General features: G+C 33.7%; 1 protein-coding gene across 1 annotated transcript in view; it reads right to left on the bottom strand.

Annotated features, from left to right (window-relative positions):
- Positions 1–4135: 4135 nt before the first annotated feature.
- gabbr1a (gamma-aminobutyric acid (GABA) B receptor, 1a) overlaps positions 4136–26758 on the bottom strand; it is a 97610-nt gene continuing 74987 nt past the window's right edge. The window contains exons 18-24 of the mRNA XM_056474102.1: positions 25397–25513; positions 20393–20500; positions 20077–20170; positions 15521–15648; positions 9706–9834; positions 7315–7458; positions 4136–5366 (exon numbers count right to left, since the gene is read on the bottom strand). Of these exons, the coding sequence (XP_056330077.1) occupies positions 5106–5366; positions 7315–7458; positions 9706–9834; positions 15521–15648; positions 20077–20170; positions 20393–20500; positions 25397–25513 (981 nt within the window). The 3' untranslated portion in view covers positions 4136–5105. The remainder of the gene's footprint in view (positions 5367–7314; positions 7459–9705; positions 9835–15520; positions 15649–20076; positions 20171–20392; positions 20501–25396; positions 25514–26758) is intronic.

The raw sequence follows: 26758 nt of genomic DNA, 5'->3' as shown, positions 1-26758 counted from the left end.
ACACAGCACAAATGACATTTAAAGGGGTCCTATTATGTTTGGGTGTTTTTTGTGTTTTTTACAAGATGATAAGTCTCAGGTCTGCTCAGAATGTGTCTGTGAAGTTTCGGCTTAAATTAACACAAGTATTATCTGGTAGACCATGATGTAAATGCCCCTTTTTGGGTGGAAGCAAAAACAAACTGTTTTTTGGTGTGTGTGTCTTTAAAGGTCCTATGAAGTTAAAATAAAGTTTTTAGATGTCAGTATCAGTATTGTTCGTTTTCGTTGTCTGACATGCCCAGCCTTCTACAAGATGCTTCATATTTGATGCAGCAGATAAAGCAAATTGGTATTGGCTGTTATATTAAAAGGGGAGGAGCTACATTATGTCAAAGACTACAGAATACACAAGACATGTCACTCGTATACTTTTGAATGGGGAAAAGTGTAACTGTCAATATGGCAAATGAAGACCCTCCTTCTAGTTCAGGAGCCAATCAGTGATCGCTATAGGGCTAATAAAGCCCAACTTCTAGTATAGGAGCCAATCAGCAATCGCTATAGAACGACAAATCTCCAGGGGAGGGGCTCGGACTAGACGTGAGTTTCTGCAGATTTTGTGTGATATGAACATTTAGAAATGAAACTAAATAAACAGTTGTTTAATTTTATTGGTGATTCCTAATATGATATGTAATCATAAGCTTGTCAAGTAGTTTTGGAGAATTTGATGTTTACCCATTCAAATAGACTGCCCGAGCATACTGCACGAGAGGCGTTTCAAAGATGGCCACCGAGTGAAATGACTTGCCTTAAAGGGACTTTGACTATGTTCAACCATCTCTTCGTGTTTTGTTTGAGATCACGTCAAACATTGAATAAAAATGCATATTTCAAAGCACTTCACAGGACCTTTAAATGCAAATCAGCTGTTGTTACCCGCCCCTTTTGAAAAAAAGGGTGGAACCTTTACAGCTTGTGCCTCACATAGTCTGACAAAAGAAACAAAAATAATCAACATGTATTTTGAAGTCTTGTCAGTTTAAACGTCTGATATTTGGAGCGCAAATGTAAAGAGTGCTTACAGAAAAAACATTGGAGGACACCTCATTATGTGCATATTAAACTAATATTTGACATGTGAACTGTCAGATATACACAGCGTTATGTCAAAATGACAAACAAAGGATTGGGGAGAAAATGGCTTATGCAGATTACATCTGACAACGCATTACTAATAGTGATTGGTTGTTCTTGAACAATTAGTTCATTTTGAATGAATCTTTCTTCAATGTGAATCGGGAATGACGAGTCCTCTCAGGGAGTACCTCGTTCATCCGCACATGCGCACATTTGTGCAGGTGGTTTCGTTCATTTTTCAAGTCTTTTGAGTCGTTCATCACTTGAAAGACAGAAGCCAATCATATGCATTTAGAGCCAGAAAAAGATTTGATCTGTTCATTTCTTGCACCCTCAGTTTTGAGTTATCACTTTATACATGCCGTCACGTGATGAACGAACGACTCAAAAGTCAAAAACCCAAAGACTCAAAAGGTGAGCTAATCATGCATCCTTCCAGCTCAGACTGTGTGCATTGGTTAAGATTATATGTGACTGTCAGTGTCACGAGAACGAACTACTCAGATTTGAAGACATGAAGAGGTGAGCTGAGCAAAGACACAAAAATACCATCATAGACAAAAGGTAAACAAGGAATGATTATTTTCTCTTTCTTATAGCATCCTTGTTTGTAGTGTCATCAACATTTGACATAGTTGTAGATGTGTTTGGAAGCAACTTGTAACATTTTAATAATATTTAGCCAAACTGAACGAAATGACTTGGAAAAAAAAAAGATTTGTTCATGTCGATGAACGAGACTAAAAGGTCAGAGTGAGTAAAATGATCCAAACTTCCCATAACTACAAAACAACTCAAGCAGGCTCCGCCCAATTTGGCAGGAATTTTTCAAATGAAAGGTTTTCTGATGTGCACGTTTAAAAAAGAGAACTCTGGATTACAATCAAGGTGCTCAGAAACGGTGCTTACTGATAGAGATAACTCTCTTTGTGCTTTGTAATTATGTCATAAGGAAGTGTAAACGGAGGCAAAAGTCAGTCTTCAGATGAAAAACCTGTTCTTTCTTTTATAAAGGCTTCTTTTCTATTATTAGTCCTCCGTGTTCAGCATTATGCAATATCAATGTGTTCAGGTTATTAGTATGCTCTACTTTCATTCATGCCATTTTATATATAATATCTGTTTTTAAATAGTATGTATATACACACAATCTCTGTTGCTACAGTATGTGATTCTTTACTATGTTGCTATTGATTAATCACCCATAAAGCACACAAATAAGCACATCTTTATCTGCTGCTTTTAAAAACAAGCCAAAACTTGCAGGTTCTGTATAGAAATTCAACTATATTTTAAGGCTAAGCATTATAATGACCAATTTTTGGCTTAAAATAGAACATTTTCAAAAGGTGATCAGTTTGCATCCCTGCTGAAAAGCCTAATAGGACTCGTTTAAATAACTTTTAGCTCATGTTCGTTCCTGCTCCTACAAGAATCTTTCATTTGAAACAGCAGTTTTTCCTTTATGTCTGCAAAGGAATACAGGTACAGTAAAGTTAAACTCAACTGATAATGTTCATAAACACAAAAATAGTTGTGTTAATGAATCCCAGACTTTGGACAAAGGATGAGACAAATAAAAAAATAATTTCTAATAAACATTACACAAAGCTTAAAGGTATAGTTCACGCTAAAATGAAAATGTACACTCCATTTACTCATCCTCACATGATTCTAAACATTTATTAATTACTTTCTGCTATTGAACACAAAAGAAGATATTCTGAAAAATGTTGGGAATGTCACTGATATACAGCAAGAACCCATGTACTATAAAAGTCAAATGGCTGTTTTTTCAGACATTCTTCAGAATCTCTTCTTTTGTCAAACAAGTTTGGACCAAGTGAACGGCAAGTAAATGGCAGAATTTTTATTTTTTGGGTGAACTACCCCTTTAAGTTGCATTGAAACCAGAATATCGCTGCAAAGATTTTTGATTAACAAACAAGGACATTGGTTTTATGACATTGGCCTCCGAATATATATATATATATATATATATATATATATATATATATATATATATATATATATATATATATATATATATATATATATATATATATATATATATAGTTTACACTTCCTTTAAAAAGGTTGAGGTCAGTAAGATTTTTACAAAAGTGACAGTAAAGACATTTATAATTTCACTCTCTGTTTATTATTGATCAGAAACTTTTTCTTGAGCATCAAATCACCATATTAAAATGATTTCTTAAGCACCATGTGAATGAAGACTACAGTAATCAGAGTGAAAAAATTCAGCAACAATAAATGACACCTGAAAACATGTTAAAGTCCCAATTACTGTAATTTTGGTTAAATGAATGCAGCCTTAGGAGCAATTCACACAGAATGCTTATTTAGGAAAACACAATTAACAATTTAGAAAGTTTTTAAAAAAGGCCCTCAGCTGCCAATAAAACAGTTACCATGCCAACTTGTTACCGTAAACAGAATCTCAGAGTGCTTGCTGATAGATTGTATGGCTTGTTTCATATGCAAACAAGTACAGTATCTGCATCTGAAAAAGTGTGAACCAAATGGCCTACAGGAACTCAAGACATCTCCAGGGGGTGTCATATTCTTAATTATACAATAGTGTCTCACAAACAGTACTGTGGATTAAGTTACTTGAAGACAGACAAGTTAACATCACTGCTGAGGAACTGCACAATTCAATGTCTTCAATAAAGTCTTCTCTCCTTAAGAACTTTGGTCAGCTTGCTTATTTTATGTATTAGGCCAAGTTTACACTGTCATGTCTTGATGCCCAATTTTGATTTACTGCCTATATCTGATTTTAATTGACTGTCCGTTTACACATTCTTTTTAATTGTGACCCATATCTGATTCATGTTTTTGCACTTGCCATACAATTTATGATGTCGTGCATGCGTAAAGGTGGGTTCTAGCATCTGCGCCACCATGTAAGAAATTGTCTTTTAGCTCTGCGAAAAATGCGAAGTTCGCCCAACTTTAAAATAATTTTGAGGCGGAGAAGGAGGGAAAGGGCCATCATCGCAGCTTGCATCTATGGTTTATATATTATGTCTTCCACCATTCAGAGGAATTTGTGGGTATGAGAGAGATCTCAGGTCTTGTGGGAGCAAATTATGGCGGGCTTTAATGAAGAGCTGTAGGTCTGAAATTTTAGAATGAGCACACACGCTTTTCCTTCTACGTCATTAAACTGCGGAGAAGTACCACATTGTCGCAAGTTTAATGAAGTACAAAATGGAAATGCCTCAATAAATCCGATCTGCCGGTTTACATGATAGTCACATTGTCACAGTTATATCTGATTTATTTCTACATATGAAGGAGGCCTGAAAACGATCTCTAAAAATCCAAATGCATGCGGTTTTTTCATGTTTACACAGTCATGGATCAGATCCGATCTGTGTAACATATGAGCAAAAAATCATAATTGGGTCACATTTAACTGGCTGTGTAAATGGGGCCTTAGAGTCATTGAATACATTGGCGAGCCACCCAAGAACGATAAAGCTAAATACAGCTAAATCTAACATTGTCCCGCTTCCGAGTTCTTCTGATTGGTCCACTGCTTTGGAACTGACATTGATGAGGGGCAAAAAAAAAAAGTTTAAAAAGTATCTTAAACACGCAGCACTTATGTGTGAAGCTCTGAAAAAGTCACGCATATCCATCAAGGGAGATTACATAGAAAAGCAATAAAAAAGTAGCACACTGGAATAAAAAATAAAACGTGTTCTGTGTGAACGGCCCCTTTAGCAAGCCTCTTTTAAAATATTAAAAATCTTAATGACCTCAAACCTTAGAAAATGTTGCCGAAAGAGTTTTAAATGACTTGTTTTAATGAGATAAGAGGTGAACAAAGAGGAAGTCAGTATCAGGAATGTGAGGAATCCAAAATCGGAGCCCAAAAAAACCCCATACACGTGAACATAAAGTAGGTGAAGTACCGGTTTTCAGACAGTGAGCTCTACATTGCGGCGTCCTCATTTGTAGAGCAGCGGCAGGCGGCTGTTGTGGCAGTTGTTGCGGCTCAGTTTGCTCTCGCCCTGGTACAGGTTGGAGGAGTTGGAGAAGGAAGGAGGCAGGCTCTGTTTGTCTGTTGTGGGACAGTAGCTGGGCGGGTCGGCCTGAGAGGATGGGACACTGTGGTTCTGGTTTTGGTTCTGGACAGATGGACGTCTGCGAGAGCGCAAAGCTTGACGCTCGGCAAGCTGACTCCTCAGCTCCGTCACTCTTTCTTCCTTCTGCATAAACAGATGAAATATTCATAATAGTCATATCAGTGGCTTTAAATAACTATATATTTTTACAATAATTCTTAATATTATGACAATTTAAAATACAGTTATAATAAAAAACATATACAATAACATCACTCGTACAGCCTTTTCCCCTTTGTGTATAACTCTACCCACATAGAGTGACAGCAGATCGATAGTCCCACTATAGTTTGACAAATATTGCAGCTGTTGGACAACATAATGTACTTTTAAGGTTTTTTAAGGAAAGAATGTAGTTGTTTAGATTTGTTTATTTATAAGGTAGTGCCTTCTAAGTCGATCTCTCTCTTTTGTATGTTGTAGTGCTGTATTTATACCATAGTAATCTGGTAGTGTACTTTGCTTTGGCTTTTTCAGGGTTATTTATTGTGATCTCCCGATTGCAACAGAGAAATACTAGGAAATCTCTGTACACTCATAGCATTTCACGCCTTTCAGCCTTATAATTTTAAAATGTGAGCAAAATCACCTGTTTTGTCATCACTTCAGACATTACGCTAGAGAATCATTCAAATACTAGCTATAAAGTGACGTTGGTGAAGTAGCAACGGTTGCTGCTGTTCTGATGTCAGCTGCAGAAGTGAATTAATGGCAGAACAAAGTAGTTTCTCATACTAAAGGGCTTTTGAGACTCTCCGTGATTGATTATCATTTTCATATACACGATTATGCCATCGAACTGTTGTATAAACACAATATCACACTCGTAACAGTACAAAATGGCTGTATATCATCATTGGTGGGACACTAAAGCACTCGGCCTGCAGCCTCATGCCAGCACACGCCTCCAACCAGTGCCAATATTCAGCCATATCGCACTGCAATGCATGTGATATTGCCCATTTATGCATATATATTTTACAACTGTATACATCATTATAATAAATGTAAAAATGCATGTTATAATTAATTATTTAATATCTAAATACATTCATATCATAATTATTCATAAATGTATATCAAATATCCTTTGTTATTATATATTTTACTTTTTGTTTTCCTACGTAGAATTTTGTCAATATAAAAATATTAATAATCACAATAGTCACTTAATTATGTAATAGACAATTTTTTAACTTATTTTTTTACTTATTTTTAAAAATAATTATATATCAATGCCTGTTAAAGCTGATTCTCCATTTTCTGCTCCACAGTAGTAAGTCATATAATATATTTATAATAAATACTGTATTTACTTATCAATTTATACTATCATTTTTATTGTGTAGTTGTTGTTATTATCATTATTAATCTATATTATAATCATGTACATATTTAAAAACCTACATAAATATTATGTAATCCTAATACTAATAATACATGTAAAAATGTATATATATTTTTTTGTTATATTTTATTTTAGGCTTTTAGAATCAATATAATAATTTATATAAGTCTACATATATCATATTTAACTTTTTTGTATATTATGAATATAATATGTTAAATATAAAACTTTATATAATTATACATTTCTACTCTAAATCTATTTTGTGATGTTCATGTTAATACTAAATGAAACATTCTGTAGAGCTTCTCCATACCTGCTCCCCAGTAGAAAGTCAGTCAGACAGTGCCTGCGTGAGTCTGAGTAAATCATTTTTCCATTTTGGGCTGAACTATTCTTTCAAACTTCCCTTTATCTTTCTTTCAGCAACCCATCATTACCACTTCAGCAAGTCTATATTTCCTCATTCTGCCACAAACACATGAAGAACATGTGAAAGTGCAGTCATGTTTCCAGAAGGTCGAACACAAGGATGAGTATGATATCATTTTAGTAATTTATTCCCCCTCTCAGTGTGTGTGTGTGTGTGTGTGTGTGTGTGTGTGTGTGTGTGTGTGTGTGCATTAATGTGTTCATCTATTCTGCAGTTAATGAAGCTCCAGCAGTGAGAATGGCAGCACGTGCCTCTTGAATGATCTTCTGCAGCTCTCGGTTTTCTCTCTCCAGCTGTCTGGATTTCTCCTCGTCGTTGTTGTTGGTGGATGAGCCGGTCTTCAGTGTGTCCTGCTGCTCTGACTGCCACTCACCGCGAGTGATCAAACGGCGGATCTGAAGGGGGAAAAACACTCAAATCCATCACTGCATTCATGAAACGCCACTGAGATCAATAGTTATACAGGTGATGCCGTGGAGAGCCAATGGGCAATAAGGAAAGGGTGGTTTATAGCAAAATAAATCATTCTGGAGTTTATTTTGTTTAATCTTCTTCATACATTATCATTCATTTTACCTTGGCTTATCTTATTAAATTAATTACACTTATTTTCATGAAATATTGATTTGAGGTCAGATTGTTTAAACTAAAGTGCATGAGACGAAAGGAAACACAAAGCAGGGTTATTATTGTTAGCAAGATATGACAAGATGCTAAAATTAATTAAATCATTTGTCAGCATTAGTATAAAGCTAAATTAAAATAATGATTCATTTGAAAAGTATTACACAAAATTCCAAGGAAGTGGCAATGTTATATGAAATATTAATGAATTGAAGCACAAAAATTTATAACAAAAGAAATATATAAAAACATACAATAAAGAAAGGAGTATATAATAAATTAAATATATAAAATAAACCTATATATGAGTTTGCACATATACACATACATACATACATACTGTACAAACATACATTTGTGTGTGTGTGTATATATATATATATATATATATTAGTGGTGGGCTGTTATTTTATACAAAAAAAAATATCGCCGTTAATCTATTCTCAAAGCTGGGTTGGGAGCTGGGTCTATTCTACGCAAGCTACAGTATGATGACTTTCACATTGATATTTTAGCGTGGATGTATATCTCACCGTTGAGCCGTTTGACAAAAAGTGCCCCTCTGAATCAAATCAGCAGATGCCGGACTAACTGCAGTTCGGCAGTTTGACTTTAACTCATGAAAATTTCATTCATGCCCTCGTGACAAACTGGGGTATTAGACGCAAATAATGAGTAAAGGACTGGTGATAGTGTTATGGAATTTAATAACGCACGCCAAAGGGAAAGAAAAAAAAAAACTTCCGCATTTCGCAATGTGTGTGTGTGTGTGTGTGTGTGTGTGTGTGTGTGTGTGTGTGTGCGGTCCTTTACTGACAGCCGACTGTGTGGATCTTGTCGGAAAATATGGCGAAAAGTCCTACATGACGGTAATAGTTTGTCAGTAATGCCACTAATATATGCATTCTCCATGTCTTAATTCAATTTCTGTTTTGTTCAGTTATGATTTTAGTCGGATTAAGGTATTCAAAAACTGCTGGTTACATGGTAGACTCTTAATCAGAGTATTGTTTTAATCATATTAAAATCGTAATCATACTCAATGTTTGACATTGCCTTAGCGAAGAAGCATTTTCTGTTTGTATATCAAAAGCAAGTATGAAATCGCTGTTTTGAGCTTATGTAGGCCTACAGTTCAAAATTCATGTTTAACTGAATAAAGTTAGTAAGCATAAGTACATCTTATTGAACTTAATTTATTTTCATCACCAATTATCATAGTAGATCAGTTTCTCGAGCAGTTTGTGATGCATTTTGGAAACAGGAGTTGAGCCCCTGGTCTAATGCGCCACCTGGCTTGAGAAACCTGTTCTCAAAGACCTATTATTTGGGTAGCACACATATTCTGAACGCCTTGGGCAGAATTCAAATGAGCCATTTTAATCTAGATTAATCTAGATTAAAAAAATGTATCTATGCCCACCTATAATATATATATATATACAAGAGTAATCTGGTAGTGTTTGGGTTGCTTTGTCTTTTTCGGGGTTAATTATTGTGATATCCTGATTGCAACCAAGAAATACTGGGAAATCCCTGTAGACTGATGGCATTTCATGCCTTTCAGCCTTATAATCTTAAAATGTGAGCAAAATCACCTGTTTTGTCATCACTTTAGACATTACGCTAGAGAATCATTCAAAGCTCTAAAGTGACAGTGTAAAGTAGCAACGGCTTCTGCTGTTCTGACGTCAGCTGCAGATGTGAATGAATGTTTTTGTTACTTGAACCAAAATAACCATTAAATAAACTGAAACACACAGACATATATATATATATATAAATACTTTGTCAATAACGGAGTATTAATAGACTGAGGGCATTCCCCAACATGTTCATAATTTCGAAATCTCGATAAACATTATTTGGTGTCGAGAATGAAACCTAACTTAGTCTAATGTGCAAAAAAGGAAACTGTGTGAAGGGAAAGAACCGAAACGAGACAAAGTGAGAATTGTGTGTCCACCACAGAGAATGTGGAAGTGATATAAAGCAGGGGAATGTTGAGGTGTTTGGACCTTTGGCACAAAGAGGACAACGAGAGTGATGTAGACAGAGAAGATGATGGCCAGAGAAGCGAAGGCGAATGAAGCGTCCTGCTGAGAGGAGAGGATCATGGTCACCGGAGCAGTGATCATACACAGCACCTGCACACACACAAACAAACAAGCATGTTAAGTTAAAGAAAGACAACTGACATTTGAAGTATTCATCTAAAATTATTATTATTGCTTGATTTAATAGGAATGACAGAACTGATTATTTTACTTATTCTATCATCTAAAATTATTATTATTATTATTATTATTATTATTTAAGTATTTTTTACAGAATGAATACATACAGAATGAATGGACAAAAAATACAGAAAAATATGATAATGTTACTGATTCAGTTTTTAAAATTTGTCTTTCTGCAGGTGATAAAAATTTTAATTAAATAAAAAATAATAATAATAAATAAATAAATAAATAAAAAAACAAAATAAAATCATAAAACAAACAAAACATAATAAAATAAAATAAAATGAAAGCACCTATGAATATGAACTTGGTCAATTTTCTAATCTAATCTAATCTAATCTAATCTAATCTAATCTAATCTAATTTAGTGTTGGACAACTTTGTTGCTTGGTGCAAAGACTCATATTTACAACTTAATATCTCAAAAACTAAAGAGATGCTGATTGATTTTCGCCGCAACTCTATTTCTAATGCTACTACTACTACTATAAACAGTACTGTTGTTGAGACAGTGAGTATAAATATCTGGGCACCGTTTTGGATGATAAACTGAATTTTGAGGCCAACACTAATTTTATCTGTAAAAAGGCAAATCAAAGACTGATTTAATATTGAATTCTTGAAATAAAATAAATCCACTTGTGAACCAGGTCTTAATAGGTTTTTAAAAAGATAGATATAAGAAAAAAAAAATTCAGGTGAATAATTAAAGCTCATAAATTAAATGCAATCGTTACCAGGTTTGTAAAATTCAGATTACATGTGTTTGAACACATAATTTAGAAACAATATTGTGTTGAATATGTGAAGACTCAAACAATTAGATTTTTAAATCATTATTATTTTTGTTAATTTGTTATGTGCTCAAGTGAAAATTATTTGAGTGTTTGGACTGCAAGATGATAAATGAATTTGAGTTGGATATATTCAATAACTCAAATCATTTACTTTCTTGTAGTCTGATCAACAACAGCAAAACAATCCTGAATTAAAAAAAAAAAAAAAAAAATTTGCCTAAACAAGACTGGTGTACCAAACAATAATCACCACCAGAGGGCATAAATAAACACTTAGAAAAAACTAATTCCAGAGGAGATCATGTATTAAAGTACAAAAAAAACTGACATTTTAAAGACAGCGAAAAGAAAAAGGGCAGTAGAGAAACAGAAAAAAAATGCTATCAGTTGTAGATAAAAAAAGAGAGGTCATTTTGCAGCAGCAGAAAGATGAAGATCTCGTATGACAAGTGGAGATGTCAAATGTGGCAGAAAAATAGCTGCTATTTACCTTCAACGGCCAACAATGACTACAGACAGACACTGCAGGAAATGAACAGACTGTCCCGAGTCCAAACATCATCCAGAGTGCCACAAAAATCTATTTTCTCTCAGAGATATGAGCTGCTTCACTGTCGGCTGAAGGGAACATCCTTCAGGAATGAACTGCACATTACTTTTGCCAACTAAAAAAAAAAATCAGCAGGTCTATTCTTTCCCTAGAGATATTTTGCATGAATCTTGTAAAATGTACGCTAAATTCAGATTTGGATCAATAATCATTCCTCACAATCCACAGGTTAAAGGGATAGTTCACCCAAGAATTAACATTCTGTCATCATTTACTCTGAGTTTAACAGAAGAAAGAAACAGGCAAAGTAGGATTTTTGAAGAAAGGTAAAAAATTGTCACTATTGACTTCATGGTATTTTTTTTTTCCTACTAGAGATACTATCTGTTGGATGGATGATAGATAGCTGGATGGGTACTATCGGACAGAGAGACAGACAGACAGACAGACAGACAGACAGATAGATAGATAGATAGTAGTGCATATAAAAATCTATAAAAATCCAATTTTTATGCTGTGAATATGAATCCACTTCATACCCTGCAAATGAAAACTGTAGCTTACATCAGTACCATTTTCTTCAGTGTTTCTGTATGATTTGCCAATCATGGATTATAAATTTTAAATGAGAAATTAGGTGATAACATTAATATATGCCTCTATAATAGCAGGTTGATGCATTTATAAACAAAGTGAAATCTGTGGGCAAAAGTCTAGCTGTGACGACATGTTAACACTTATGTTCTGCACTTTAAACTCTGACTAACAAGCAACAAATGTCCAGCAGGTGGCACCCCCCCCAAAGAAACAAGCCTATGCAGCACTGATACAATAAATGCAATTTGTGCACAGATTTGAAAACGTAACATTCTGTAGTGCATTTAATTATTGTGTAAGGCTGTTTCAGTTATCATACAGAAGATCTCCTTCATCTTCTCCTCTGTTACATGTAGTCTAAACAGACTCTTGTTTGTTGTGTATAACAGTTTTGGGTTTTCTTTACATGCTTGCTGCATAAAGCACCCACGTCTTTAGGTTGGTCGGTCTGATGTGATTTTTATGCATGATTTCAATTGATAGTAATCGCAGTACTAAACTGCATTAATAAAACAAAGTAGTGAACGAAGGATGAAGTAAAATAGCACAATGGAAGTGCTGATATACACTCAAAAAATTATTTTTGTCATTTGTTCTAATTCATTCATTCATTCATTTTCTTTTCGGCTTAGTCCCTTTACTAATCCGGGGTCGCCAAAGTGGAATGAACCGCCAACTTATCCAGCATATGTTTTATGCAGCGGAAGCCCTTCCAGCCACAACCCATCTTTGGGAAACATCCATACACACTCACTCACACTCATACACTACGGACAATTTAGCCTTCCCAATTCACCTGTACCACATGTCTTTGGACTGTGGGGGAAACCGGAGCACCTGGAGGAAACCCACGCGAAGGCAGGGAGAACATGCAAACTCCACACAGAAACGCCAACTGACCCAGCCAAGGCTAGAACCAGCGACCTTCAGGCGACAGCACTACCTACTGCGCCACTGCCTCGCCTTTGTTTAAACTGCTTATTTAAAACGAACTGAATCAACACAATTCTTACGTTTTTTGCGACAAATTAATTGTTTTATGTTTAATCCACTTAAATTTGCAGAAGCAATTAAGTTAACTGAATCGATTTGTGTTGGGGCAACATGAAGGAATTAAATGGATCTCAGCATTTTTTATAGTGTTGCACTAACAATGTGCTAAAGTAAAAGAAAAAGTACACAGAACTTTAAAAAGTACACAACGCTTAAAAAATTACTTTAGAACTACTTAGTAAAGCATAATCCCTAAGAAAAATTACATTAATTTGTGTATTTAATTCATTACTTTGCTGGGTACGAACACCAGGTCCAAGCCTCTACTGATCTGAACGAAGAAAACTGAATCTCAATAGCCATTTATGATCATTGTTTAGTCAAACTATACATTAAAGGGATCGAAATCTCCCAATAATCACTCAAGAGACAGATATGCCACAAATATTGCTGCAAATCTTGTGAAAAGGCTCCATTTTAGGTAAAAAGTCATGTCTAAAACTAAAAAAGTCATTTCAGGTAGCAAGAACATATAATTAGATCAATATTAAAGAAAGTGTTTTCCATTTATTTACGGTTGTGAATTGCATTATAGGATGTTGATCTCTCCTCTGTTGACTTTTGATGTAATTCTACAGTTTAACAAAGTGACTTTTATTGACATTTTAGTCATTTGAAATAATATAATGAATAAGAAATAATATATAGAGAAATCTATAGATCTGTAAATAAGTCTGTAAAATAACAGAAAATGTACTGGCAGTTTATTACAAGGTGTTTGTAGCGTAATATACAACACCAACCCAGACATTAAATCACTTTAAACTATTAAAAATGTTAATAAAAGTCACTTTTTCAGCTTTTTTAGGTTAAAAGTTGTCAGAAGAAAGATCAAAGTACAATAATGTAATTTAAAAGCATAAACAGGAAATTTAAACATGAATCACAAAATACAGAAAACTGCTAATTTACCGACATTTATGAATGGCCTTAAGAGAAGGAAACTACAGTAAATGTTAACTTCTGAGTGAATTGTGCCTTAGAGTACGATGTCAAAAGCGGCATGTTCTCTCTGACACACATGACAGAACCAGGCTGCCGCTCAGCAACTTAAATTGATCTTATGTAAAATAGCTGTAGGACTGACGTGAGGCGGTCGCGTTACCAGTGAAGTGTTACTTGTTTCCTCATTAGGATGTTTTCGTCGGAGTTTGAGCAAATGGATGCAATTATGCAAATCATCCGGTGAAGTACTCGGAGTCATTGCCGGAATCAGACTGTTTGCAAGCAGTTGAGCAATTCAGAGTGAAGCACAAAACGGCAGTAATCAACACTTCATTCAAATAAATGTGCTAAAAAAGGCTTGAACACAAGGCGACATATTGCTGTTGTTGCTGATGATATAAATAAATACAGTTGAAGTGAGTATTACGTCATTAGATTAACAACATTACCTTCACATCCATCCATCCATCCATCCATCTATCCATCTATCTATCTAGTTGAAAAATAGACAAGGAAAACAGAAACAAAATCTTCGTTTTATGGCTTAGCTCAACTGCATTTATAAGACCTTTGAAATGCACATAAAATTTTTTTATGACTAATTAAGGCCTTATCTTTATACTATAGAATTTATGGACTTTCTAAGGATCCGTAGACATTCAGATAAAGGCAAGCATGAAGAAACATGCCGGTACAATAGCCGGTGGCTAGCTCCTTGCAATTTTACCATGGTCGCCCACTGAGGCTAAGCAGGGCTGCACCTGGACAGTACCTGGATGGGAGACCACATTGGAAAGCTAGGTTTCTGCCAAAAGTGGTGTTAGTGAGACCAGCAGGGGACGCTCAACCAGTGGTCTGTGTGTGTCCGCCCCAGTATATTGATGGGGACTCTATACTGTTCAGTGAGCACTGTCTTTCAGATGAGACGTTAAACCTGACTCTTTGTGGTTGCTAAAAATCCCAGAATGTCCTTCGAAAAAAAGTAGGGGTTTAACTCCGGCATCCTGGCCAAATTTGCTCACTGGCCTCTGTCCATCATGGCCTCCCAATCATAACCATATCATAATTGGCTTCATCACTCGGTCTCCTCTCCACCAATCAGCTGGTGAATGGTGTGCGGTCTGGCGCAATATGGCTGTCATCACGTTATTCAGGTGGATGCTGCACAATGGTGGTGGATGTTTTTATGTAAATAATATCTTGCTTATCTAAGTTATTCATGTTTATAACTTAATTTTTAAGTCAGTTAATTTATTTTAAGTGAAAATTACTACAACTGTAATGGGGGTTTTGGACAGTATTGTATTTATAAAGCTGTCAAATATCATGGATGTTAAACTCAGTAAAGCATCGGATTATAATTAAATAGCTTTGGCTGGAAGGGCATAGTGTTCTTATTCCCCTAGATATATATATATATATACATATATATATATATATATATATATATATATATATATATATATATATATATATATATATATATATATATATATATATATATATATATATATATATATATGTATGTGTGTATGTAAAATGAAACAGACTCATGTATTTCATTGGGCTGTCAGCTATGGTTAGGTTACACTATGAGGACATTACATTATATACACCGAAGATTGAAACAGCCAGCAGTCGGACTTACAGCTACGTTGTAAATGGCCATGCCGACCGCTCTGTGGTCATTAATCTTCTCTGTGGAAATGGACTTGGTCTCATAGGCCAGAAAGATGCCCAGTAGCAGCAGAAGCCCCTTGTAGCCGTAAACCACACCTGAAGGAGAAATGATTACTTGTAAGATGTAACGCAAGGTGAATAAGTCAAAAGCAGTGAGCCTACTATTGTCACATTTCCAATACAAATCATCAGTTTGAATTGATTCTGTTGAATGATTCTTTCAGACTGATGTACATTTAAAAACCGTTCACTGTTAAATGCGTTTTGGGATTAAAATGGAAAGATTGATGATTTCTTAATTAAAAATAACATTATATTCAGCACCACTCCATACACATTGTAGCTTAAATGTTGTTCAGCTGAATCCTATGAACTCTATTTGTAATATATTTGGTAGATTAAATGCATCTTTAGTTAATCTTTACTAATCTTTTCATGATATACTGAAATTCTTAAATTGAATTGAATATATGCGGTTCATTCTGCTGTAGCGACCCCTAATAAAGGACTAAGCCAAAGGAGTGAATATATATGGGACAACATGAATGAATTGTGTATACACTGTAAAAAATGCAGGGTTCCACACAGTTCATTCATGTTGTCCCAACACAAATTGATTATGTTAGCTTAACACTTTTAACAAATTTATGTGGGTTGAACTTTAAAAAATTAAGTTGTCCCAATGAAATCTCAAGAATTGTGTTGTTTCAGCTTATTTTAAATAAATAAGTATAAATAAGTAGTTTGAACAAGTTAAAAAATATATTTTGAGTGTGTGTATATATAAATATATATATATATATATATATATATATATATATATATATATATATATATATATATATATATATATATATATATATACACATATCACCACTTTTTTATAGAGGTATATATATATATATATATATATATATATATATATATATATATATATATATATATATATATATATATATATATATATATATATATACAACAGTTCTGTGTGGTTCTTGAATCTGATTGGCTGATAGCCATGCGATATTCTGCCAGTAACAGCACTTGTGCAGGGAAAAAGTGAAAACTTCAAAATGAGCACCTCAAATACTAAAATGATAAATAGATGTTTGCTTGACTTGAAGACTTAATGCAGACATTTTTGGTCAATATGTTGTCATTTCAATAAACCTTTTTTTCTTAAAGCTACAGTAGCAGTGTGAGGATCGAGAACCTGCTTTACGTTTTTTGGATGTGTGGATCATGTTTACTTGATTTACTTAATTTGAAAAACATATAACATATTTTTGTGCATTTCGGTAAAGATTTTTTTCATATTACAGTGGCAAAGAAATTATTAAATCATCATGAAAGTATCCTAAAATAATAAATAATATTAATAATAAATGTATTAATAAATAATTAATTATTTAACTAATTAAATGTTTGTACAGTTTACTCATCTGATTTCTGCCTTGTCTGTTTCTCCATTTAAAAAGTTTAGAAATAAATTAAAAGACAATTAAATACATATATAAAAAAAGAAGAATGTGAAAGGAAGTGAGTGAGAGAAGAGATGGCCTAATAAGTCACATTAGTTAGAGTTTAATCTAGTTTTAAGTTCAGGGAAGTTTTTTTTTCTTCTCTGTAATATTATCTTCCTGTACAGTGCGAGTGAGATCCAGACCTGGGCACTGACCCACAAAATTAAATTTTACACTGCGGCGCTCTGATAGAAGTCAGAGCAAGAGGAAAAGTGCAAGAAAGAGAGAGGGTAAGACAGACTTGTGAAGTGGTGAGAGGAATATAAAATGAACTGATGGAAAGAGTATGTGACAAACTATTAATTAATTTTGGGAGACAGATTATATCAGTGAGACGCAATCATATGGATAATTAAACTCTTGGATATTCATAAATAGCTAAAATAATAATTTTCTAGATCAGAGGTGTCAAACGCTGAGCCAACAGGATGATTCAAGCAAGCAAATTATGCAGAAAATAAAATGATTATTATTTAATGTCATTATAAATTGATTGAGTAAACTTGAGTTAAAATTTAATATTAATAAACACCAATGTCAAACACAGAGTCTACAGGATGACTTGAAAAAAAAATTAAATTACAATATATAAATCCTGCCAAAGGTACAATAATTTATGATCATAATTTAATATTTGATAATAATTAAGACAACTGTCAAGAGTACAGTCCACAGGATGACTTGAGAAAAAAAAATTCATTATTCAAAAAGTCCTTGTTAAAAATAAAAAAATCAAGTTTAGATTAATATGTAAAAAAATACATTTAGCTTATTTATTGTTCTTTATTGTTGTATTATTGCAGTGTGACTTCTGGCTTGTTACTGGGATTTTATGCAAGCTTGTAATTTTTAGCATTTTTATTTGTTATTGTATAACTGTTTGTATAGCTTTGAGTTTAAGAAAAGTGCATCATAAATAAAATGTTTTATTAGTATTGATATTATTAAACTTAGATATATACAGTAAACAAAAATAAAATAAAAGTGTTCTAGACTAGAGATGTCAAATACACAGCCAATAGGATGATTTAAAGGAGATAAAAGGTGTAGAAAATGTTCCTGCTTATTTATTAATGATATACTGATACTCTTGAGTTGAACAACAGTATTTAATATTTATGATTAGTGGTTTGTTCCTCTAATTAAAAATCCTTATTAAAGCCACTGTCAAAAATGACAAATGAAGTTTATATAACTGCTATAATATATTGTAATAATTCTGAGGTTGCACAACAAAGGGCTAGTAAAAAAAAAAAAAAAAAAAAAAAAAAAAAAAAAAAAAAAAAAAAAAATATATATATATATATATATATATATATATATATATATATATATATATATATATATATATATATATACACAATTTTAATAAATAAATAAATAAAAATTAAATAAAAATAAAGAAAATGAAAAAATAAAAATTAAAAATAAAGAAAATAAAATAAAATACAAATTTTATCATCGCTGTGTTGATCACAAATAAAAATCATCTTAATAAATTAAACAACAAAACATCCTTATCTATCATCATAATTCACTTCACAGAGAAAGTTTCATCTTTATCAGTGGTTTGTTCAAATTAAAAATCATTATTAAATCTACTGTCAAACAGTGATTTGAGGGAATAAAAAAGACAATAATTAATATTGTTACTCTTTGCACAGCAAAGTTTAATATATTTAAAATCAGCGATTTATTTAAATTACATTCATTGTTGATAAGTACCTCTGCATACATTTCTGGACAGTGTGAAATATGTCTCAGGAGGTACGTTTTTTGCAGTTTTAGCTCGCGATTCCACCAGAGGCCGCTGTGTACGCTTTTACAGATCTCAAATTTCTCTCAAAAGTGCCGTTCGCACCTGCTGTTCTCGCGTAAATCCACCTGAGGCCGCTGTCACCTGACTGACTGACTGACTGACCGACCGATAGTGTTTTCAAAAGCACCGATTGACCAGCGCCCACCCCCTTCCCTAAACCCAACCGATAGTGTTTTTAAAAGCAATCTAGAAAAAAAAGCCCCTGATTTTTACCATGTTTTTAGATCGTACCACGTTCTCCCCTGTTATTTACTTAATTTTTTGCCTTTTGTTTTGTTTTACCTGCTTTCTGAAATTGTACTTTGTTGAACTTCAACTCCTCGTGGTCAACTTCTCTCTGTGTCTCAAGTAAGCCGGTCAGCTGGCAGTGCGAAAAGAAGCCGACGATGGCGTCATACCACCCAGTATCGTTCGTTTTAAAGATGAAACGCAGATCTGGCTACATGATTCACGCTCTCCAGAAATGTATACAGGGGTACATATTCACAATGAGCCAAACATTACAGTAACAAACATGAATTGTGAAAGTTTTTTTTTATAAAATATCATATTTATTTACTATTATTATGATATAATGATTTTCTTGATACATATCACATTCTGAATTTGAATATTTAGGATTAGTTCAAATGCAATTGTACCATTAAAATCATTTACATTTTTTACAAAAATGTTTTAGAATAGAAAACAACGTAAACTAAAAAACAAATTTCACATTAATATTATTGTTGTTTTACTTTATTTCTGGCCAATGCTTTAATCACATCTTTCAAAGACAATAATAAAAACTAAAAAAAAAAATAATAATAATAATAAAACAATAATAAAAATAAAAATAAAAACAGTACATATATACACTAAAAAAATGGAGTTTTGCTGCTTGTTCAAACTACTTATTTAAAATGAGCTGAATCAACACAATTCTTTTTGGGGATAACTTAAATGTTTTATATTCAATCCACTTAAATTTGTAAAAACAATTCAGCTAACTTAATCGATTTGTGTTTAGATAAGATGAAGGAATTGTTTGGAACCCTGCACTTTTACAGTGTATATAAATATACTTTATTTTTAGTCCAAACTTTTCAAACAGTCTTTAATATTTAAGATTATTAGATAAAATTTTTTAAAAACCTCAGTAATGACCACTCAAGAGACGTCGATTGAATACTGGACACTCACCAAGCCACGTGTTCATCTTCTTTGAACTGCAGTGCTCGAGAAGCGGCTGAATCAACACATCCAGATCTTCTTTAGGAGCCTCTTTAGTGAACTGCTGCTTCCAGCGAGAAAAAACAAGAGAGAGAGAGAGCGAGGAGAGCACTTTAAAGGACAGAGATTGAGGTCAATGCAGCGCTACAATCCTTCACCATTAACACCTACTTCGTTGAGCTTGCTCGGCAAAAATTTGCCAAGGCATCTCAGAGGAAGTGCATCATAAAGATCACAGTAACAACAAGAAGTAGAAAAATAATAAAAATAATAAAGTGTCACCGACCTCCACGGTTATGTGCAGCGGGTCCACGATCTGCCAGATAAGCAGAGAGAGAACATCAATAGCCAGCAGAACGGCGACGGTGGCGTACAGCTTCCACGGCTCCAAGTGCTGCGGACAACACAACAAGAGCATAATCATTAGTTTGTGATGCATGGACACAAAACATTGAGACCGTAACAAGCAGCAGATGTAAACGGGCGAATACAGTAACTGCTGTTTATGCACAGCACCGTATATTAGCATTTATACTGGAGAAAGGAGCAAGTCTCATTACAGTATGTGTTGTTCTTTATGCAAAGGTTTGTTCACCTCAAAAAATATGTGTAATTTTCTGAATCTCAGGCCATCCAATTTTCTTTTACTAGGACATTAAGCGGTATTAAACCCAAGAATCAAAACTCACTTGATCATTTGAGATATGAAAGGTCAGTTTACAACAAAAAAAAAAAAATACTTTTCAGAAATCGAAACGTTCTTGATGGCCTAAAAGCAGTCTGCAAACAGGACAGATTTTGAATGTGCCACTTTATAACAAGATATAAAAAAATATTTATATATATATATATATATATATATATAATTTTTTATAAAGCTGGTGTCATGGTGGTGCAGTGGGTAGCACGATCGCCTCACAGCAAGAAGGCCGCTGGTTCAAGCCCCAGCTGGGTCAGTTGGCATTTCTGTGTGGAGTTTGCATGTTTTCCCCGTGTTCGCGTGGGTTTCCTCTGGGTGCTCCAGTTTCCCCCACAGCCCAAAGACATGCACTATAGGTGAATTGTGTGGGCTAAAATTGTAAGCTAAAAAGCGTGTATGGGTGTTTCCCAGTGATGGGTTGCAGCTGGAAGGGCATCCACTGCGTAAAACATATGCTGGATAAGTTGGCGGTTCATTCCGCTGTGGCAACCCCTGATTAATAAAGGGACTAAGCTGAAAAGAAATGAATGAATAACTAAAGCTAGACTCCGCTTCCACTGAAGATCAACACATACTTCTGCCTTTTTAGCTTCGCCAACCGTAGTATACTATATATTAATTGTTTTCTGATTTTAATTGGTTACATCCAAAAGTAAATGAAAACACAAATAGAGGTGAATGATGTGAAACCTGCAATACGAACATGTGGAATTTGCCACAATCGCAAGTTCAACTGAAGTGAAAAATTTGTGTGGTTAAATATATCCTGCAAGTTATCTACAGCACATGACATAATGCTGAAGACATCTACATGCCAATATTGAATCACAGTTATAGCACCACCTGCTGACAATAGGAAGCATAAATCTGTGATTTTCTAAGGTTTTATTATATTTATCAGCTTTTATTATTATTGGTCATCTTAAAGCCACTGGGTAGTGGTGAGTCTGGGTCCCTTTCATCGCTGCTTGCAGCTTTCATTTTCTGATTATAATTGTTACATACAAAAGTCAGAAAAAACACACAAATAGAGATGAATGATTTGGAACCTGCAACACGTTAGCTACGAACATGGAATTTCCCACAATCACATCTTTCCCACAAGTTCAACTCAAAATTTGTGAAAGGCGGGAAATATCCCGCAAGTAATCTAGAGCGAGTGGCAATTCAATTCCGGTGTGAATGCAGCAGAAGAGGTCATACTACTGTAAAAACATCCTGACATTTTGAAACCAGTCTGCAAAAATAGTAGTAGAGAATGTGACACTTTATTACAAAATAGTGTAAAAATGTCACTTTACAATATCTTTACAATATGCTTTACATAATGAATTGTTCACTCATATATATATATATATATATATATATATATATATATATATATATATATATATATATATATATATATATATATATATATATATATATATATTTATTTATCATGTTAGTTAATGTACAATGTAAAAAATATGTTATTTAACGGTTTCTGCATTTTGTGTGTTTATTTATAGCTGTGAATTGCATTATGGGATGTTGATCTCTGCTCTGTCAACTTTTGATGTTGAAAATCCAACAGATAAACAAAGCGATTTTTCGTGACATTTTAGTAGTTTGAAATAATATAATGTATGAGAAATAATTTGAATCTTTATATAATTTAAATAATTAAAATTTATTTCAAACAAATAAATCTGTAACAGAAAATGTACTGGCAGTTTTCGCAGCAATATAATATATAACACCAACAAAGACAATATATCACTTTAAACTATTAAAAATGTTAACAAAAGTCATTTTTTACAACTTTTTAAGGTTAAAAGTTGTCAGAAAAAAAGATTAAGGTCTTATAATGCGATTCAAAAGCGTAAAAAAAACATGAATCACAAAATACGAAAAACTGTTAATTTACGATTTGTTTACAGTGTATTTACTAATATGAATAAACAACGAACAATACATTCATTATAGCATTTATTCATCTTTGTAAATTGCAATGTGAACTACTTTATATAGCTATATTAGATATTTTCACAGCTTGAGAGTTTGGAAACTATTTTGAAGTCAATTTTGACATCAAAAAATCAAATTGGTTTTGGAACGACACGAAATAACTACATTTTTAAAGAACCGCCACCTTCTGAATTACACATTTATTTTCCTGTGAAGGTGAATGATGGAATGGCTCTGACACCATAACAATTGTGTTTACTTGCATTGCATGGTGAGTATCAGGAAAGCGGGAATGCCAATCATCAGCAAACATGACGAAAGTGGTGTGTTACAAATGTGGAGTTATTTTCAGTTCACACTGCATCCATTAATCCCTGGCCGCAGGCTCCCTCTGGGCTGGCAGACTGGGAAAACGGGATAGAAGTGAATTTCGCAGCACACTTTCTCCTCTCTCTCTCTCCATCTTAATCGCCGTGAAGGCGTCAAATGACCCGAGAGCCTCCGTTTCACCACATTCTGCCTGAGCGCCGAACTTTCTTCAAGTGCTGTCGAACCACTTAGGCAAATTGCCCCATTATGGACATCAGGAGAGTTGAAAGTCATCTCAATTCGTCGTGCTGAGCGCTTGAATAATAAAGCCCCCTGAAGGTCGGATTTCCGTAAAAAGAAGTTTAACGCTCATCCATATTCATCCATATTCCATAGCCTGGGTAATCTGGTCGTCGTTTGATGAGGTCTTTGGGTTTCCCTAATGCCGTGTCTTATTGCTTTAGGACACGGGATCAGAGCGAGCACACGTGTCAGGATGCTAATAGTGTGTTTATTTATGTTGTGTCAGGGTGAAGCGGACTGAAGAGTGTGTGAGATGTTTTTTTCCTCTTTTTCATGCTGGGAAGCTTCGTCTAGCGCTGTGGATTGTTTAATATGCAGTGAACTCTGTGTAGCTCTGCGTAATGCCAACTCGCTGCTCATCATATCTGCAGATTCTGCAAAATTATCCGAAATAATTAAGGGGTTACTGAAAAACGCAAAGCCCTGTCATCGCTGTGATTAAACGAAATGTAATATCAATTAAATGAATTTGGTCTCTGTGTACGCACCCTTGTGATTCAAAACACTTACATGGCGCAATAGGAAATGTTTATGCTTTCAAAGGTTTTATTATGTAATATTTTTAAATAATTTTTGCTATGCATTACTACGAATTTATTTGTAAAATAATATATAAAATACACAATTTTTTTTTTCAAAATAACTTGTTTGTCATATTATTTTATATTACTATTTTAGATATATTTTGTTTACATATTTTATTTATTTGCAGTCCACAAATTTTAATTACACTGATAATGTATTATAAATAATAATATATTAATTGACAATACATTAACTGATAATTATTAAAATATTTCTTTCATTAGTCCTATAACATTAGAAAGTATTTTTGCTAAGTTTAAACATAAGCTTAAAACTATTTTAATTGAATTTAATTAACAAATGAGCAATATGACATGAGCAGCAGTGCAATGTGACAATCCGCTTGTTAAGTGAGAGCTTCCGGGTCCAAGCTCTCTATCAAATTGTATGGGGAGGCTCATCAAATGCTAATAATAAACATTTATAAAGCGCTGTAATACTTTCGAAAATCAAGATTGCAATATATATATATATATATATATATATATATATATATATATATATATATATATATATATATATATACACATGCCTAATATCTGATGGCCAGAAAGTGATATATTTTTTATAAATTGTTAAAATTTAGGTTTTTGTGATGCACCAATTCCAGAGACTGTTGTGTTCACTACACTGTAAAAAAAAATCAGAAATTTTATGGATTATTTCCGGCAGCTGGGGTGCTGGAAAAAAAAGCGTAAAACAACGGCTGTTAAATTACAGAAATTTACTGTAAAATAACAGAGGTTGAATTACAGAAATTTACCAGAAATTTAAATTTAAGGAAATTTCTGTAATTTATTATTCGTTTTTTTATGGTACATATATATATATATATATATATAAATAATTCTATTTTCTTTACATCTTCTTTCATTTTATAGCTTATTTGCGCTGCATTATTCTTAATATGTAAATCAGTCATTTTCTGTGAATAATAAATAAACATTTCATTTGTATATTTGGCATTACACCTTTTTCTAATTCACAAGTGTTTTTCAGCCACCGATTAACTTCTGGTATAATGTTAATGTGATTGTTTCAATTAGTTTATTGTACAGCATTAATGTTGTAATGTAATTAAAATAGAATCATTTAGATGTTCAATGGTAAAATGATATGAAAGACTGTTTAAACGCAAGTGCCGTCAGTAGCCGTGAGCGAGAGCAGAAATTCCATTGACAATACTGGGGTAAAATAAATTTAAATATTTTAAAGAAATGACTCCAGAACAATACAATGCATCTTGTCCAATCTGAGACCCACTTTATATCGTATATCAATCAGGCAGTGAAGATCACTGATTTTTAAAGAAACCCTTGAGCTGGATGACTGAATATTAAAAGTCCCTGTGCATATACCCTATTACAATGTTCAAAGAACATCTGGAAAACACAAGGAATTATCCCATGATACAAATTTAGTGCCCACTAAGCACATATTTACCTTCCTTTTCTCCTTCTTCTCATCTTTCTTGGTGAAAACAGTATGAACCCACCAGATCTTGGTGAACATGCTGCCATAGGCCAAACTGAAGCCCAGTCCCAGCAGCCACAGCCGAAACTACAACACAACCACAGAAAGACTTCAGGGAATTCAGCTACAAACCAGACATTTATTTTTACATCTAATCTTACTCAACAAATGAGTAGGCATGGGCCGGTGTACAATTCTGATGGTGTGATAACCTTGGATAAAAATATTACAGTATTACAGTCTTGTGATTACTGCTCTAAAATATGTTCTACACCTATTAAAGGTTTGGACATTGAAATTGTTGACACACATAAATATCTAGGGGTTATTATCGACAATATGTTGACATTCCAACCTAACACCCAGTCTGTCTATAAAAAAGTTCAACAAAGACAGTTTTTTTCTGAGGAAACTTAGATCGTTTCGGGTTTGTACCCCTATGTTGACACTGTTTTATAAACAATTTATTGAATCTGTTTCATATTTCTGCATTGTAGCTTGGTACAGTAATCTGAGTGTGTCAAATAAGAACAGGTTGAGTAGCCTTGTGAAGGTGGCAGGCAAGATCATCGGTTTTAACCAAACTGGTCCAATGGTAATTTACCATAATTATGTTTAAAGAGAGGTCAGGGTATCTTATGCACCCTGGATCACCCATTGTACTCTGTGTTTCAGTTTTTGCCGTCAGGACGTCTTTTTAGAGTTCCTATATTCAGGACAAACAGAATTAGAAATTCTTTTATAATGGTGGCCATTAGGTCATTAAATGAGTCCAGCAGGGAGGGAGATGCATCTAAAAAATGATTTATTCGATGTGTACATGAATCTTTGCCTGTGTTGGCACCTTGCTGCAATTTTAGTCTCCCTAAACGGGATAATAAAGTCTGAGTCTTCTTTTTGTAAATCTCTGGGTAAAAAATACATACACAATATATATTATTTTAAGAAACATTTAACATATTTTGAAACAGTAAACATGTCAGGCTAAATAATGAAAATAAATAATTGACTTCTGCTGTCTTCGTTAGTTTCAAAAACAGATTTATTTACAGCTTGAGAAGGCATCTTTGGATATCTTTCTTTTCTGTGGATATAAAGTCAAGTCACTGCCCCCTTTTCAGGTCTAGAGGATGTTTGGATGTTGGTTTATAAGCGATATGCTTTTTTAAATGTTTCCCATCCCAAATGATGGGCTGACCAGTAGCTTTTGATGTGTAGGGTAGTTTTCTGCTGGAGATACTACTGCCCTATAACAGTGGTTCCCAAAGTGGAGGTCAAGTCGCGGCACAAAGAGGGGGCAGGGGGGGTTGTTGTTTGATGATTTCCAAAAAT

This window comes from Danio aesculapii, chromosome 15, assembly GCF_903798145.1.
Source record: "Danio aesculapii chromosome 15, fDanAes4.1, whole genome shotgun sequence".
In the NCBI taxonomy this organism is placed as follows: Eukaryota; Metazoa; Chordata; class Actinopteri; order Cypriniformes; family Danionidae; genus Danio; species Danio aesculapii.
The sequence above is the reverse complement of the archived record's forward strand: the minus strand, read 5'-3'. Positions and strand labels throughout refer to the sequence as shown.